The following is an 18,269-nucleotide window of genomic DNA, read 5'->3' as shown; positions in this document are numbered from 1 at the left end:
AATGAACTTGCTAAATTGGCTAACAGATACATAAACTGAGACAGAAAGAAGTGCTGTCTTACATCCTTTGACAGATGCCACACTAGTGCCCAGTCTGGCATGATCTTGACATCCTGTGGAAAGAAGTATCAGACTTCCTAACTAGCTTCTATTCCCTGCGTGCTAATGAAGGACTGTCTCACTAACACCTAAGTAACCTTCAAAGACCCCAGACTGTCTCAACACAAACGTAACAGTCGCTAAAATCAGTTTGCGGAAGTCCTCTCATAGCCCCTGATAACCTTCATAAAACTCTTTTAACCCTCTAGCTGTCTATATAGTGTGTTCACATCCTGGGAATATTGTGATTAAGGACTAATGTTTAAATTAGATGTGCTATTTAGCTACAGTAGCCTTTGTAGGACTATTTTGTATGGTAGCAAGCAATATGAATGCTCATTCAAGTAACTTGTTGGATTTATAATCTCTGTTTGGTCGCTACTTAAGACAATATTCTAAATACTGTGCTTTTTAAATTAATGTATTTATTTGATTTTAGTTTAGTTACAAAACATAGTATAATTTGCCAGGTATTCCACTGTCTTTCATTAGTAATGCATCTGTCATAAAAAATGAAGTCACTTGTATTCAACAGCTAAACAGTAAATTGTGCATAGGAACTAAAACTGTATGCAGGTACATTTGTACAATTTTTCACGGGCTATGTGCACTGAATTGTCAAGTGCCCTGTTAATACTGTAAAAATGTGCCTCCAATAAGATAAACTTGTAACACAGTTTAATTTTTTTAGGTATCTAAAGGAATTTAGGACAGAGCAGTGCCCCCTATTTTTGCAGCACAAGTGTGCCCAGCACAGACCATTTACCTGTTTTCATTGGCATTTCCTAAATCAGCGTCGTCGTAGACCTATACGAAGGCGTGATGGGACTTTTAACTACAGTCCAGATGTTTATTGTACAAAATATGATGAGACTACAGGAATCTGCCCAGATGGAGATGAGTAAGTGATTTCTTTCCGTCCTAGGTGTTTATACTATTATCAGTGACATTAAGGAAAGATGCTGACTTCTCCTTAGCGAAAGTGATCGATAGAATCCTGCTGCAGTTTATTTGAAAACAGATTTCTATAAGTGATTTGTCAATTTTTGGCACATACACTTTTATATAAGCATGTATTCTTTAGGCTATCATAGAGTTAGAACTATAATTTTGCATTGTGACTATCTTTAAAGCATAACATAAGAAACTGGTTTTCTGCTAGTATTGTTTCTGCACATTTGTGCTAGTATTGTTGCTGCACCTTTTTTTTTCCCAGGTGTGCTTCCTTTTTCTCCTGACAACTTTGACATTGACCAGTAGGTGCAAACCACAGTGTATAGAGGTGGCTTCAAGATTAGTTTTGTGAGGATTGAGGGGTCGTAGAGGAGAATGACTGTTTCGTGCTGCTTCCAGTGAGAAAAAGCAAAGGAAGGAGTTCACTGTTAGTTGTCTGGCTGGCCTGTTAATGTTTGCATTTCCATGGACATGTGTCTCTTCTAGATGAAGGCTATAGAAGGTCTCCAGTGAACTTGGGGAGGGGTAGAAGCTTTGTGGAGCAAATGGTACAGTATGGCAGGCAGGCATATATAGAGGAGCTGGGTATGTTGTGGTCATAGTCAGAGGAGGAGCTACCTTCATCTCCAGTGAGAGAAGCGAGGAAGAACTTCTGAGGAAAAAAAATGCAGGAAAACAGCCAGGAAATACGTACTTATGCTGGTCACCTGTTTTAAAAATTGAATAATAATTATTTTGGTTACTGTAGTGTGTAGCAGCGCTTGTCATGGATCAGGTAACTTTTGTGTTACAGGCTGTAGTGACAGAAGAAAAAGGTGGGTTTTTCCCAGAGGCTTTACAAACTAAACAACAGAGATAAGAGAAGGTAAACAACAAAAATGCACTAGGCAGCATGACAATACTGAGTACCATGCCTAAGCAATATAAACAGCAGGTGTTTGTAAAGCACTCTTGCCAATCCTGGGGCAGCATGGTCAGTTTGTTGAAAATCAACAAACGAGGATATTGGATGCTCATGTCATGGATTGGTTGGGGATGAAAACTGACCTTTCATTATTGAATGTGAGATACTGATTCTAAAGGAGGAAAAAGGAAGCAATGTTTTAAAAGAGTATTAGCTGGGCAAGATTGGGAGAATAGTTGAGTAAAGCAGACAGGAAATTAAGAAAATTAAGATAGATGTGAGTAGAGAAAATGGAGTCTCTTTTCTTTGACTCAGTTACAAGGTGAGATTATGGGAGACATTTGTGAGAGAAGTTTCAGCTGAACTGTGGAGGCCTTATTTTAGATCTGATCCGGAGAACTGGTGGCTAGAAACGGCAGTCAACTACTGTAAGTTGATAGCTGATTGAAGTTAAGGTAGAAGAGAAAAGGCATACAGGGCAAATAGTTGGGGAAGGCAAGAGAAGTCAAAGGTGACTTTCTTAAAGATAGAAGATACCAGAGCATGTCTCTAGTGGCAGGAGAAAAAAAATGGAGGAAAACACCAACATTTCTGAGGACATTTCTGCTTACAGTATGGCAGCATTCCTGTTTCAGAAGTCAGCAAAAGAGTGGGTTTTTTGACCCTGTTTTGTCTTGTGCCTAAAATTTAGCCTTTTATTTGGAGCAACTTCAAATTCTTATAGAAATAGGTTATAATTAGTAGTGCCAGGACACCTTCATTTTAAGCTATCTGTGACAACATACTGGTAGTTTTTTGGCTTTTATCTATGTCTCTGTTTCTCTGTTCTGCTCATCGGAATACACGGTTAGGTTAACGCAGTTTGTGAGTCAATAGAGAACTAGCGAGAAAGGTAAAGTGATGACACGCATAATTGTTCTCAGGAACATACTTTCAAGAGAGTTAAAGTAAAAATTGTTGGTTTCACCCAGGCTTGATTGTGATATTTCTTTCCAAATTTCAACTTGGAATGAAAGGAAGCCCAAAATTTTAAAGCTGTTTAGAAAGGGGCTTTTCTAAGGGTAGCAAATTAAAACAATCTATTCTAAGGAAGGGCCTGTGAGAAAGACTAGATTACTTGCAGAGATTCTAAAAGAGAAGATGATTTTGGATATGTTAGTATCTGTAGCATAAGATTGCTCTAAGAGTGAATGAATTACAGAAGCCTACTACAGAAGAGCACTTCAAGTAGTCATAGGAAAAAATATGCCAGGGCCTCAAGGTTGAACAAAGTAGAACTATGTAGTTGTTTCCATACACTTAAGAACGTCTAGCATTACCCTTTAAACTGGAACTGTTTTATTCTTAAAGGATATCTTTGGAATGTTTATGATGTGAAATACAGAGAGCTGGTTTTAAATTCCTACAACGAAGCAACTTGATTCTCAGAAATCATAAACAGTATCAACTCCTGGAAGTCAGCACAAGCTGCAGGTGTTTAGCACAGCAGGAAAAAATTATGATTTTGATTTAAATATATAAATACCAGACTTGTCAATGTTTGCTGACAATTACGTTTGTTTAGTCTGGTTTCTAAATAACCTTTTTAGAATATAGTAAATAAAGCTTAAGCCAGCATAACCTCTTAAGAGTGGTAAAGTCTACTTAGTGCTTTGCTATTCTCCCTCCATTCAAAATAAAATATTTCTGTGGGACTTTTCATTTGTTGTTGTTCTGTATTGCTCTGTAAGCTTTTTGGTGCAGTTTCTTTTTACTTTGGGATGGGGGAAAGTAGTTTTTGGAGATAAGTTATTTTTTAAAACCAGCAGAGGCCAAAGTTAATTACACTGAAATAAACTGGGAGAGAAGGGACATCCCTGTGTATGTAGTTTTGTGGGGTGTTTAAAATCTGTTTACTGTTGGTAGCTGGAATTACAATCCATACGTGATGCTAGCCATTTTGAAGTACAGACCATAACTCACATAGTTGTGTCTGAAAAATGGTTAATATATGTACAAAGATGTATTGCTGATGTAAAAATTGTTCTTTTCCAGTACCGTTTGATTTTAGATGACAATAACATAAAAAAAAAAAAAAAAAAATTGTGCCTCTTAGTGCAGAAGTGATTTGAGCTTGTATCAGTATGGAACATGTCATTCCTTAGCTCAGATGATATTGTTGCTTACAGGGGTGCTTACTAGATTTAGTAATAATATATTTGTGAGCCAGCTTGCTATAAATTCTTATAACTTTAGCAGAGCCTAAGAAATAGATTAATGTTTTTCATTTTGAAGCTGATGTGTGATGGTGGTTTGCTTGGGACAATTTTTGTTTGAAGAATCCTGCAAAGTTACTTGTTACAAGTTAATAAGAGATATAGCATAATTCAGAATTAAATTATTAAAAACAAAATTCAAAGCAGTGCTCTAACTTTCCTCTTTTCTATTATGTAGTTGCCCTTACCTGCATCGAACAACAGGGGATACAGAAAGGAAGTATCATCTCAGATATTACAAGACTGGAACATGCATTCATGAGACAGATGCCCGGGGTCACTGTGTGAAGAATGGAATTCACTGTGCCTTTGCTCATGGCCCACATGACCTTAGGCCACCAGTATATGATATAAGGTAATCTTGTTTCAAATTCTTCAGCCTAATTAGCGGAAAATACCACAAGTCTGTTGTCACCGCATACCAGAAAATGCAGTATGCTTTGCATGAAAAATATACTTGCTTCTGTAACTGTAAACATAAGAATACAATTCACCGTGCATCACGATGGCAGGTAGAAGCACACTGTGAAATACAAATACTAAGGTTTTGTAACTTGCAATTTCAAGAACCGTATATGTAATTGTTATGATGAAAGACCAGATACTCTGCCTTTTCTCATTTATGCCTTGTAAATTTGCATCTGGTTTTTACATTCACAAATTCATGATTTTGTTAAGCCGTCTTGCAGGTTCTCAGCTTGTATGCTTGATATTTTGCCTACTGACGATGCGTTTTTTTAAATTATGTTGTCTTTTTTCATATATAAGATACCAGTATTATCTTCTGCTTCTCTAATGTATAATCAAGTTATTGTTGCAAGAAGGTGCTTTGTGAATCAGGGTAGTGGTAGGTATGAGTTTTAGCTGTGGCCAGAGCTGGGGGATAAGCATGTTGTTGGGAGGTATTATAAAGGTGTGGAAGGGGAGCTCTTGCTACAGAAAATGGTCTGTATATACTCAATAGTAACAACTCCTAGAGAGCTTTGAAGCCTTGGAGGGTCACAAGCGTCTCTTACTGGACACTGGAAGAGCATTCTGGGGAAGTATCACTATATGCTTGCCCTGTTCTTATACTCTTCCCTAGGCATCTGCTATTGGCCACTGTTGGAGGCAGGATTCCAGGCTAGATGAACCTTTGATCTGAGATGGTATGGCTGCTATCTTACATTCTTACCTTTGTTATCCCTTATTCCCAACCATCTGTTGGGAGATGATAGCTCTGCCTTCACAATAATTTTAGTAAAGTTGGTGCCTTTTCAGTAATTTCATAATTATTTAAATTAATATTTTGCCACAGAGTTCACTGCTGCGTTGCCCAGTCACATACTCTTTAGTTATATATGTTTTCTTTCCAGAAGCCTTTTTTCAATTAGCTAGCTGATGCTTCTTCTGCAAGACATCTGTCCGTTTTCTTTTCCTTCTTTTTAACTTTCTTCACTTAGCACGCGCAGCATAATGCCAAGACAGTCTGAATGCAGAATGCTTAGTATCTTTGTAATTTTTTGTATTGTATTAGAATGAACGACCAATGTATAGCAAGACTGAAACCAAGCTCCGTTCTCTGAATGTCTTTTAATGTGTTACGTGATGGTTTATTGGTGATTGGCTATGTATAGAGCACCAGGAGGAGCTGAAGACATATGTGGTAGGAGTCTATGTTTAATAGCTTGACCCTACAAATAGACTGCCTCAAACTTCTTTGGTGTTTGTGAAAAACAGTCGTGTGCCATTGCATCTCCTGACTTCAGGCATCCAGCATTCATAAGGAAGTCCAAACAATCGGGTCTTATTTGTTCTTTGGTGGTCCTTTTGCTCTATGATGGACACAGATATTAGGGTTTCTTCATTTTGAGTAAAGAGCAGAGAAGTAACAGTAGAACCACTGATGCAGACATTAACTTTATTCCCCTTAATAGCTTTGTTCTTCTACATATCCACATTAAAGAAAAAGCACTTTCTAGAGCTATCTGTTTTCCTTCTCATTGCCTGCACCTTTTCTGAATCTGTAAAAGAAATATTTTGACTCTTTGAAAGGTTTTAGACTTGGCTTTGGGTCTGTCTTGTCTTCTTCCCTCCTTGAGATTTTCAAGGGGTCTGGGAAGTTCTTGAAACGATATGTAAATGAGATCATAACTAATTACGTTATAAACCACCACACCTTTCAAACTCCTCTTCAGAGACCCTGAGTAGGAGTATTTTGGTGTAGGAGGTAAGCTCCTTGAATATTTGTGTTTAGAGAAAGCAGTGCCAATTGAAGGTAGAAGCCTTTGATTCTGATAGAGTACTATAGATCCACCTCTGGTATTTGAGTCCTCACCTTGTTTCTCCATTGCTTCAAAGTCTGCCTAATATAATTATGCCATAGCATCTTTTTTTTTTTTAATCTTTTGTATTGGTTTGGTATTGTTGAATCTCTGTACAGCTTAATTTTACTAGAATGGTGCAATAAAATTGTCTCAGATTTTTGCTAGAGGTTTCATACCACTAATACAATACCTTTTAGTTTGGTAGTAGTCATTCTGATCTTTCAGCAAGCTTGTCGTTGCTTACTTGGAAAGCAGTTACAAATTCTTGCAGAAGAGATTCCCTTTCCTCATAATGATTGTTCTTTGTTACTAGGTCTCCTGAATGTCTTGCCAAATCACGTAGTATTCAATAGCTATATTTTGTACCTTACTTCAGTCATAACTTTTCCAAGGCAAAGAGTCTTACGGTATTTAATTCTCCCTCACAGAGGAAGAGTTCTGTATTTCTGATCACCCTTATTGCCCTTTCTGTATCTTTTTTAGTTCTACCATGTCCTATGTGGCAGTGGAATATCAGAACTTAATAGGATATTCAAAACGTCAGCACACAGAGATATAGATGAGCATTGCTGGTACAAATGTTGTCTGTGTACATAATACCAGCGTTCCTTCATGTGTTCTCTTTGATTTGTATGACTTGGTTATTCCTTAAGGATTGTTTGCCAACTTCAGCACAAGTAATGGTTTGAAATACAGTCAATTTAATTTTTTTTTACAATTTAGGCTTGTTAAGAGCTGGACTAAATGACAGAATTTTGATAGACTTGGACAGGATTATACCTGTAACAGATAGGGTTACTCTAGCTATACAGTTTAGCAGTGTTATTTTCTTTTCCCCATTCCAGAGAACTTCAGGCACAGGAAACCTTACAGAATGGGCAGCTAGGATGCGGTGAAGGCATTCCAGATCTGCAACCAGGAATTTTAGCAAGCCAGGCAACGATTGAGAAGATCCTTAGTGAAGATCCAAGATGGCAGGGTAACGTTACCCCGTCTCCTTTCTCTGTTTCTTTATTAGTGTTTGATCCAATTTGTTGTTCCTGGGTTTTCATCTGGGAGAAGTTCAAAAGCCCTTTTTTAACAGAGTAAAGAATTGGTTTACTTAAGTAATACAAACATTTGTGCACAAGTTGTACTGTTTGTCACATTTATATGCAGATTGCATTTTGAAAATGTTTTGTTTTGAAAATGTTCAATAGGTCTTTTTCAGTTTACTTGATAGAAGTGTTGCTAATCTGTGTCAATTGAAGAAATATTCTTAAAAGTCAGTAGGAGCTCTGTCTTGTGCTAAGTAGCAGTAATGATTAGAGTCTTCATTTTTTGAGTCATTCATAGACTAACTAGTTAATGGACCGTTACTCTTTGCTGAGCTTGACTAACAGGAATGAAGTAGAATATTAAACAGAAAATTGGAGCAGAATATTAAAATACAAGAATGTCTTGAAAGCATTATATTAGATTTCTTAAAGTAAATCCAATTGCCTTAGTTTTCTTAAGGCTTTCAAATTTGGTTCTCATGTTCTTGGTTTAGACTTGCTTGTGATGTAGCCAAAGATGTTAGTATCAATTGGATATTGTTAGAGTTCTTGCCCAAATTTTACTTTAGAAAAGACTGCTGAGTACAATTACTTCCACAAAATTCATGTGGGACAGTAACATAGGAAAAGGTCACACGAAGATGTAGTCTCCAAGGAATTCAAGGGGAGATAATTGCATGACACTTGTCCCCTCTATAGTTTTTAAATCTACTATAGGGTGAGTTTGAACCGTTTAAGTACTAATAACGTGTAGAGCTTAATTGTCAGCTCTAGATCAAAAAGTACTGGATGTTCGGTGTAAAAATTGACCAACTACAAGCACTTTTATTGCATTCCTTGCATTGTGACAGGTATGCATTACGTAATGTTGTATGGCTTCTGTCAATCCCTGTAAATATGGTGAGACTGCACATAGTTTCTGGGGATTGAAAATCATCCAACTAATGATTTAATCCTTATTTTCCTGAGTCTTTAATGAAACTATTGAAAAGGACTGAACAAAGAATGGACCTTGTGTGATACTCTGATTAATAATCTTTGCTATTTGAAAATGCATCATTAGTGACTCTTTGAGAATGTTTCTTCAGCTAGTTTTCCACAAATCCTACAGGAGTCTTGTAGTATTGTGCAGTTCATTTTTGAGAACATCTCAAGCTAAGAGGTTTGCTGAAGCCAAGATACATGACGTTGACTGCTTATGTTTTACCTACATCCATTTTCCCACCTTAGGAAGGAGTTAGATTGGTTTGACATGATTTACTCCTCACAAACCCATGCTTCCCGTTAGCTAAATTGTACCTTCTAATGCATTTACTTGCTCCATTGTTTTTCTGAATTTTTCTGTTTCTAGACAGAACCTTGTTTGTCATCTCCTAGTTCCTCCTTCCTGGAACCAAAGGTGTAGAGACAGAGGCAAAGGTAGAGAAGAGGCTCTAGAATTTGTCCAGGAAGATTTTACTGGACAGCCTTAACATGCCTTAACATGAAAGCAGTTTTGGTGAAATAAGGACTGTCAACACTAAACTTAAGAGAAATCCAGATATAAAATTGTATATGTTTTTAGTGTTTCTCTTACTAAAGTGAATAATGTATTTTCAGGTATTCATTTTCAAAAAGTTAAATATATATAATGAGAATTTCCGGATAGTTTCTCTACCAATAGATTGCTAGTGCTTTGTTTATGTACTTTATTGTAACATTGCTATTGAATATAAAAGCAATGAAGATTGCTTTGCATGTAAATGTGTTAGACTTTTATTTTAAAAAATGCAGGAGTCAGTCTAAGTTTATAAGAATGAAGGGGTCTGTGAATCATAATTTTTTTACAAAAAGCAGTGTGATACTTAAGCTCACTAAAGACACTCTGAATGCAAAAATTAGTTGTTTTATTTCTCTTAATTGTTGACCTGGTTACAGACACAAATTTTGTATTAGCTGGCTACAAGACGGAACAATGTACCAAGCCACCCAGACTTTGCCGCCAGGGTTATGCATGTCCGCACTATCACAATAGTCGAGATAGAAGACGAAATCCCAGAAAATTCAAATACAGGTACATAAATACATATTAAGAATAGACTTTTTGGTCAGTCAGACAGTTGTTAATGGACTGATCTGTTTGGGTTCTTCTGTAATGCAGTTGGATATTCCTAATGGAATAAAACCACATCTTTCCCAACAGCCTTGCTAAATTTTTTTTGGGGAAAAAAAGCATCTGTTCAGAATGATCCGACAGTTCTGAAGACAGAAACTATGAAGCTGTAATGGAAGTACTCTTCTTTCTTATGAAGAATGAAAACAATTTCTGTAATTCTTAGCAAAAATTGGCATCACTAGGTCAAACCTTCTTTGTTATTAAAAGATCAGTTACAATGTCTGTCTCTTTTCTGGTTTTGTTCCATAATTTTCTGTTTCCGAGCAATATTTTTAGGACCAAAATTCAATGCATTGCCTCTTTTACTTTTCACCATTACATCATGCATCATTAGCTCATTTTACATCATTCTCATACACTGTCGTTTCTTCGTTGGTTTTGGTGGTTTTTTTCGTGCAGTGATGCAAGGTTTAGAATTGTTGGGCTTTGCTTGACAGTCTCAGGACTGTGAATAAATGTCATTAGACAGAAGATAGAGTCCTAACCAGTTCATCTTTTTGTCAAAGAATTTCCAAAAGGGCAGAGTCTCTCAGAATTTGCAACTTCGTAGGTCCCAGAATCTAAGATTCTGAGATTTAGTGGGAAATAGTTTGAGACTTCTGCTAGGAAGTAGATACAAACATGCTCTGGACATCACTTTTTTCTAGGTCCACTCCTTGCCCCAGCGTAAAACATGCAGATGAATGGGGTGAACCTTCAAGGTGTGAAAGTGGGGATAGCTGTCAATATTGTCATTCCCGTACAGAGCAGCAGTTTCATCCTGAGGTAAGAACTACGTTTCTACTTATTTTTAGCGATTTCAAAAGTATTATGGATTAGATTACCAATTAAAGATAGTATTTATGAAAAAACATGTGACATTTCATTCAACACTTCCAGTCGTTGAGGTATTTGCTTAAGCAAAACAAAATTTGCTATGAAGTAGTTACTTGTACTGCTGTGGTTTTCACTGATAGGCATTTTTATTGTACTGCTTATGAAAAATTAATTAATAGTCTCTGGATTTGCACTTAAATAAATGTGTTCTCTTTTTTACTTAACTTCTTGGATTGGTAATGAAGTCACAGTAGTAATTGCTACTCAATAACTTGGGACAAATTTCTATTTTAAGTATAGTTAAAAAAACTTTATTGCAAATAGTTAAGAGAAACTGAATAGGTCAAGAGGAGGTGGAAAGAGCAGAAAACTCTTCTAGTGGCTGAAGTAAGACACTCCAGAAAACCAAGGTGATTTTAGATTACTCTGTAGGCAAAGTCATTGTAACTTTGTTGGATGCTTGAGCATAACAATGAAATGCTAGGGAAGAGAGTAGTGCCATGCAATCAGCTGAGATTTAATTCTTATGCGACGCTATGAAAATATTAAACGTGCAAGTTAGCGGAAACAAACATGATACCGAAAAGACATGTTATGCTACAAGCTGCCTGTACAACATTGGGTATCTGTTTTCATTTTGGGACCTTTGAATGGACATGAAGAATTTACAGCAGGATGTAATTTCTTGCATTCGAAAGTTCAGTACTTAGTAAGGTATAAGCAAAGACCATTCAAGCAATTGCTAATTTCTCTTCCAATTATGAAGATTATTCAAGACATCTCGAGACCACACTGGGAAAGCAATTCTTAGAATACTGACTCCAGGATTGTTGCAAGCTTCATATCATACGTTCCCTATCGTAAGTTGACCAGCTACGTCTTTATACTAAATAGGTGTCAGGTGTCTCTACCCTTGAGATGCTGCTCCAGAATTTCACTGTCCTGATTACTAGAGATTTTACAGTCCAGATTTATTTCAGATCATCTAATTTCTTCTGCATCATATTCCAGCACTTTTCTGTAGTAAAGGTGTCTTCCTGCTTAGTATTGCTACCATACTTTTATTTATGACAACACTATGAATGAAAGTGCTAAGATAAGTCACAAGGCTGAGCCCTGAGTTCTGCTACTAATTTTGTCTGCTGCCTCCTCTTTCATACCATCTATTGTCATCTCTCCGTTAGTCAATTTAACAGCAGATATGTAACATTGGTAAGAGTCGTCGTCTTCATTATCTTAATTAATGAATCTTACCACATCCTTTATTGAAGACCTTACTAGAATGACCACATTTCCATTTTAGAGAAGGACCTTTGATTTATCAAAGTTATGTGGTAAGTCTACCATGATGTGCCTTTGCCAAATGTACTTTTAATTTTACCCCATTTCTTTCTGTCTTTAATCTAAATGGTGACAGATAGAATACTTGGCGGACGTGCAGTGGCCCGAATTGGCTGGTTTTGCTCTTCTCAAATATATGTGCACTATGCTTAATATACCTCAGTTATATGTGCTACTTCTGATGTGATGGCTTTATTAAAAGTACTTGCTAACTGCATCTGTCTTATTTGCCAGTTTTTAAAAAATTTTGTCGTAACAATTACCTAATTAATTTCCTGTTTCTGAACTGACAGTGATTTGCTTCCGCATGAGCTATAGTCACCTCAGTCTTTTTCTGCTTCTTTCCATTAGCTGTGGTGCCTTTGTTGTAGTGTTGAATGTAATTCCTACTGATAATCAAGGCAGTTTGGTGGGGATAGTGTTATCACCTCACCTAATTTTAGGGCTAGTGTTCAATTTCACAGAAACTAGCAACATGCCTGCACTGAAAGAGAAGTTTTCATTCAACATCATACCCTGTGATCTTTTCCCTCCTTCGCTCCAGCTCTGATTTTCATCCAGTTGTATGGGATTTCCATTCTAACCACACAGCTTTTCTACCACTGACTTGAGGATTCAAAGCACTCATTTTATTCAGTTCATAATAAAATTTGGTCTATTTAATGGTGGTAATCAGTTGTCTTCATTCCTCAGTCTACTTATTTGATGTCAGTAACATTAGTTCAGCCTTGCTTTTTTACATCCTTTAGTTTAAATTGAATTAATACTCACTTTATCCAACATTATCTTCTCTTATTGGATGTTTTACTGTACTCATTCTTTACCAAATTCAAATAAAGAATATTGTCATTGCCTCTTGGCTCAGTGACTATTTTTTGAAGAAATCTCTTGGTTATCACATTCAGGAATAGCTTGATTCTACTGTTCATAGATAGCAGACGTGTTCTTGTCTATAGCTGGGAAGTTAGTCTTCTGTAATGATTTAGTTCTTTGAGTTTGCTGTCTATCTTGTAAAATCGGTATGTGTAGATGACATGGCCATCTCCAGAATCAGACTTTGAGATGCGAGCTCTGTCCCAGTAGTGTTTTGATATTATCTATATTATCACTTCTTGTATCTGTAGCATTTACCAGAAGGCACTCCACACCATCTGGGTAGCTCCTGATCCTATGATCAGGAAGGCTATTTTTTGGCTAGGACCTCAAACTAAGACCGGACTTCCAGTTACATCTTTTGCTGAAACCATTTGGAAGTCAGCTCTTCTCATTTTTTTTTTCTTCTGCATCATTAGCATTGTGTATACAGCTTTGGGGGTTTATATTTAACCAGTAAACAGATTTTATAAATTTTATAAACTTCCTAGTTTGGGTGTGGTATCCAAAAATGACTCCATCGTTTTTTGCAATGTCTGTGATAGCTCCCAGTGAAATTGGGGGGAAAGATCAATCCTGCTGTTTTGTTTGTTAAGTGTGTCATTTGGGTGAATACTTGTCTACAGCATGGATGTTTTGTCACTTTTTCAGTGTTCAAGGAAAAATAAATTATTTGTAGAGTGATAAGCATCAGTAAAAAATCTTGTGGTTTAGCATTTTACTGTAGTTTCTTGGGTGATCTTTGGGTTATGCATGAATTAGTAGTGAATATAGCAACTAAATTTTCAGCCTCAATTCAAAATCAATTGTGAGAGGGAAATTTATCTAAGATGCTTAAAATAACTCTAAAATAAAGAGCTTACAGAACTAGTTGTTGATTTTTTTTTAATTTTTTTTTAAACACATAGTTTCATTTTTCATGTTTGCTCTAAGGCAGGAGTCCAAGGTAAACATTATTTTACACAGCATATGCAGAAGTGCCAAAGAAGTGGAATTCTGAACTAAGAATTATCACTTATAAAGCCATGAATCACTCAACTGACACTGAAAGCCAGAGACCACAGTACCAAGGTTTGGGGAACCAAAAAGATCCCTCTGCTATTTGCCACAGACTTGCAAATCACCAGAATTAATTTTCTAAAGGATCTGTGTGCTTTTAAATAGGTTCTTACTATTGTTCTAATATGATAGTATGTCAGCCCCTCCTCCCTGCCTTGTGAGATCCAAAGATCATCAAGACCCTGGTAGAGCAATAAACTGAATCTGGATCTTGCTAGCAACTTATATAATCATTACTGTCATGAACAGTCAGTATTACTTCAATTCTCACGCACCCCAGTCAGGTTAGAGAAAGACAATTGAATGTTAGGATGATTTGAAGATTAGCGGTGTCCTAATGAAGGAACTGTGTTGAAACAACCATATTGGGGTGGGGTATTTTTTCAGCTGTGTAAGCTGCTGTACTACATACATCATTTCTCCTGCAAGATTTCTTAAAAGTGGTGTAAATGACTGCAAATTTTATTCCCAAAGTTTGACTTGTTTCTATACAACATGGAAAACCAAAGCAGTTTAAACACTGCTTTTCTAAACATTACTGTTACTTACTATTTATTATTATACAGAAAAGGGTTAAAATTCTCTTGTCTCAAGTTTGCTTTTCTTAAAATTCTGCTCTTCTATTTGATTTTTAAAAATGATCATAAGAACCGCATTTTCTGAGAAAACTGTGTAATACATATTGTTAGTAAATATTCAGAATTTTTCATTTAAAGGTTTGAGAATTTCCTGTTTTGTTGTTACGTAAGAAATATGTTTAGGTTAACCACCCTTCTGTTTTGTTTAGATATATAAATCTACAAAGTGCAATGACATGCGCCAAACAGGTTACTGCCCACGTGGTCCATTTTGTGCATTTGCACATGTTGAAAGTAAGTAAGAGAACTGTTATTTTCTATCAGTGTTCGTAAAAGTGAACCATCATTTGTAAGCATCAGTAACAGAAGTGACTTAACATCATTAATTTTAATGCATAAATGGCATTTGATGTCACTTGTTTTTAGAAATTCATTCCATGTTTTCTAATACCATACATTGCTATGGGAGCTTGCTGCATTTGCATCAAATTTGCATCAGCAGTAAAACAGGAGGTGCTTTTCTTTTCAAATGCAGCTTTTCCCTATAACTTTCTGAGCTTGATTTGGCAATTTTCTACACACATGCTTGACTTTTTAAAATACATTAGCTGTCCTGTTGAAACCTATAGCAAACTTCTCAGGTAAAAGTTAAACATACTTGTAAGTATTTGCAGAACTGGGGCCTTAGCTAAACTGAAAAAGAACACAGATAAAATTATGTCAGCTGTCCTCTTTCCTCCATAGCCCACTTACGTCTTCAGTGCATTCAAACTCTTCTATACAGAAAAAGGGAAGAGGGACCATTTTTTTCCAAGAGAGCACTCAATTCTTCGGTATGCATCTACACAGATTAATTCTGGGTATGCATCACCAGCTTCTTTTTAATAGTGGTATCAACTTAGGTTACCCCTACACTCTTCCTGCACTCCAGAATGTAAGTGTGCGGTTCCTGCAACAACTATTCATGTCTTCTTTTCAATTGTGATGCAAGGCAGAACTTGAACCATTTCTATGTAACTGGTTTCTTATAGGTGATAAATCTCTTCTTTTTTGGTTATGTAGTTTTTGCTTGGTGATGTAATCAGTGAAACCTCATATTTATTCTTCAAAAAGGAAAAAAAAGGAAAAAAAAAAAGGTGTGCTCCTATCTTACTTTTTGCCTTCTGGTTCTAGAGCTGGAAAGAGGGGTGAGAGACCATACCAATTTTGGAAAGCTCCAGATTTCTGCAGTTCAGTAGTATTTGTCTTATGATTCTCTAATGATAAGTAATGGCAGTCTCCTCTCTCTGTCTAACCTGTCTAGGCAAATGTGATGTTCCGTACAACCATTTATTGTGTCACTTGCTTACTGAAAAGACTTTCAATGAATAGAGTAATTCCCGCTGCCCACAGTTCTTGTTTCTGAGAAGCTGTGGTATGGTCAACTTGCCTTTTAACTTCTGTGGGATGATCAATTTTACTTTTCCGTGGTTTTGTAACTCAAAGAAGAGGAAGGATAAATGACCTCCTGTATTTATTTCAAGAAGCCCGTTATTCTAAGACCTAGCAATTCTTCAAAACATATGGCAATGAAGTCAGTATTGACTGTTTATTCACATCAAAAGTAGCTTACTGCCTTTGCTTTTGTGCTGTTGGGTCTATCTCCTAAATCAAGTCCTTCACTGTTTGCCAGTGTTGGCAAGTACTTCTTTGACTCAGGAAAGTCTGAAAATACACGTTTTGTTACAGAAGTAATTTATGGCACTGCGTTTTCTGTTCTGTTTATCTGATAGAATTTTTTTCTTTCCTGAAACAGCTGGAAGAGTACGATTTAAACAAATTCACTGCATACATGCAGCATGGTATAATTGTAACATGCTACAAAACTCCTGTGGGAGAAGACTACATTTTCTCTGTTTTCTTCCTTAGAGCATACTGAATGCTGCCTCCCTTCTTGCCTCTCCAGCATGGAGAGTGTACAGGATAAACTCAGCAGAGCTCTTGGAGATTGGAGTTCTTTTGAGACCCCATCGTGATCTGTGTGTCTTGATCATTAGTATCTTTAACAGTCCAGTTGATGCTTGATTCCTGTGAGAGGTATCATTCTTGCAGGAAGCTCTCATTGACAATAAACAAGATTTCCATCTCTAAGGAAAAGTTAAGTGTTGCCCAGGTTGAAGATAAAGAGGGCTGAAGGAAAGTCCAAACTTAACAATTTGCTCATGTTATTCTCCCTAAGGGATATCTTTCTAATCTGTTGCTAATCCTTCTACCCCAGCCCCGTTCTTTCTTCTACTGTGTAGGATGAATTCTTGTAGTCTTTAAAAACCTCCAGAACTCTGAGAGAATTTCTGAGACTTTGAACATGTTAGCAGTGCTAATTGAGAAGCAGCAGCTTAATTTTCTCCACATAGTTGCATTAGACAGAATTTTAAGTCCATCAGAAGAGACTTATATGGCTCAACCATCATGCTCTGGAGCTCTTTGGCTTGTATCATCTGGAATGAAGACTGTGTAAGCAGGAAATCTCATCAAATGAACTTGAAATCTTGCAGCAGTACCCACCCCCTGTCTCTGGTAGTCTGAATAGTCCATCAGAAGTTAGATGTTTGGTTACTATCAGCAAGAGTGCCTTTCTGGTTTTGGCAACAGCTTTAAGCTTAGTCCAGCAGCTCTGACATTCTGCCTCCTATGTCCGTAGAATAAAATGGTTTCTGTCCCTTCCATATTAGGGAAGGGGGAAAGAATGGTTTCAGAGCTGTAGATCTTATCATCAATATGAAAAGCATGAAACTCTTCGTTCACGGATCTCCTTGAATCACAAATTATGCGTGTTCTCCACCTAACTTCAGTGAAGCCCTAGCTATGTGGAATGGGTAGAGGAAGATTTCCCATCATTCATACATGTATTTCAGCAATTTTTATCATTCGATGTGAAATAATTTGTGGAAGCACACGTTCTTTATAATAGTGTTGCTGGTCTTCCCGCAATGAATTCCTCAGAACCAGCGGACCGTTTATTTCCCTTTTCTCCCTCCTTTGTGAAGATCATGAGGAATATTACTATTCCTCCAAGACTGCTTTTCCCTTGAGGCCCTGGTTGCAGACAGTATTGTCTTACAAATGTCACTCATTGTTCTCGACCCCCTCCCTTCCCCCCCCCCCCAACTTGCTGAAGCCTTAGGTCCATTGTAGTCCCAAAGACGCTTGGTGATGACAGGAAGGAGGGCACCTGATCCTGAAAACTAGAGAAGTAGTGGGATCTGACATATCTCCCTGACACTCTTTGCAAAACAGAAAGTAGCTAGGGTATGTGGGGACACTTCAGTAACGGACTCTTTTAAAATAATGAACGCCTCTCTGTGACACTTATTTGTCCACTGACTGCTTGACTACAACTGGCACCTTAAAAAACAATAGATTTTTTTTTTAAAACAGAAACACAGGCAGACTGAAATTCTGCTGGCAAGAATTTGGAAACACTTCAAAGAACACATCTCCTGTATAACAGCTTCTGTTACTGAAGGCATTTGCCTTCTCAGATTTTTCATCCAAGACTGTTCTCTTCTACTGGTGCCAAGGTTGCAATAATGAAAAAACTTACTTTTGAATTCATGAAAGATGGGGTTCCCCAGGCCAGACCTAGCCTGACCACGGTAACCCTTATATTCGTAATACCCAAGCTTTGTCAGTGCAAATTCTAAGGAGGCTATAGAGTTGAAAATGTTGTATCTCATAAAGAGTACAACCCTATTTCTACATAACATCCTAGGCTACTGATACGTAATCCCTGAAACACCACTGCACTGGCATTAGATAGTTGAAGTTCTTTTTGAGGGTTCTATCCTAATCTCCATGAGCTTCAGTGATTGCCATGCGATAGGCCAGCATGTGAGACTGTTGCTTTTCTGTC

The 18,269-nt window shown here is 37.1% G+C and overlaps 1 protein-coding gene across 4 annotated transcripts in view; it reads left to right on the top strand.

Annotated features, from left to right (window-relative positions):
• The window catches only part of UNKL (unk like zinc finger), a 57,670-nt gene that overhangs the window by 1,168 nt on the left and 38,233 nt on the right, over positions 1–18,269 (top strand). For 3 of the 4 annotated variants that reach the window (XM_059826191.1, XM_059826189.1, XM_059826188.1), the window contains exons 2-7: positions 791–1,000; positions 4,391–4,567; positions 7,364–7,497; positions 9,473–9,608; positions 10,358–10,475; positions 14,587–14,671. In XM_059826191.1, coding sequence (XP_059682174.1) covers positions 791–1,000; positions 4,391–4,567; positions 7,364–7,497; positions 9,473–9,608; positions 10,358–10,475; positions 14,587–14,671 — 860 coding nt within the window. Of the gene's footprint in view, positions 1–790; positions 1,001–4,390; positions 4,568–7,363; positions 7,498–9,472; positions 9,609–10,357; positions 10,476–14,586; positions 14,672–18,269 lie in introns of those variants that run through there. The other variant, XM_059826190.1, reaches the window with a different exon arrangement.

Source organism: Gavia stellata, chromosome 18 (assembly GCF_030936135.1).
Source record: "Gavia stellata isolate bGavSte3 chromosome 18, bGavSte3.hap2, whole genome shotgun sequence".
In the NCBI taxonomy this organism is placed as follows: domain Eukaryota; kingdom Metazoa; phylum Chordata; class Aves; order Gaviiformes; family Gaviidae; genus Gavia; species Gavia stellata.
The sequence above is the reverse complement of the archived record's forward strand: the minus strand, read 5'-3'. Positions and strand labels throughout refer to the sequence as shown.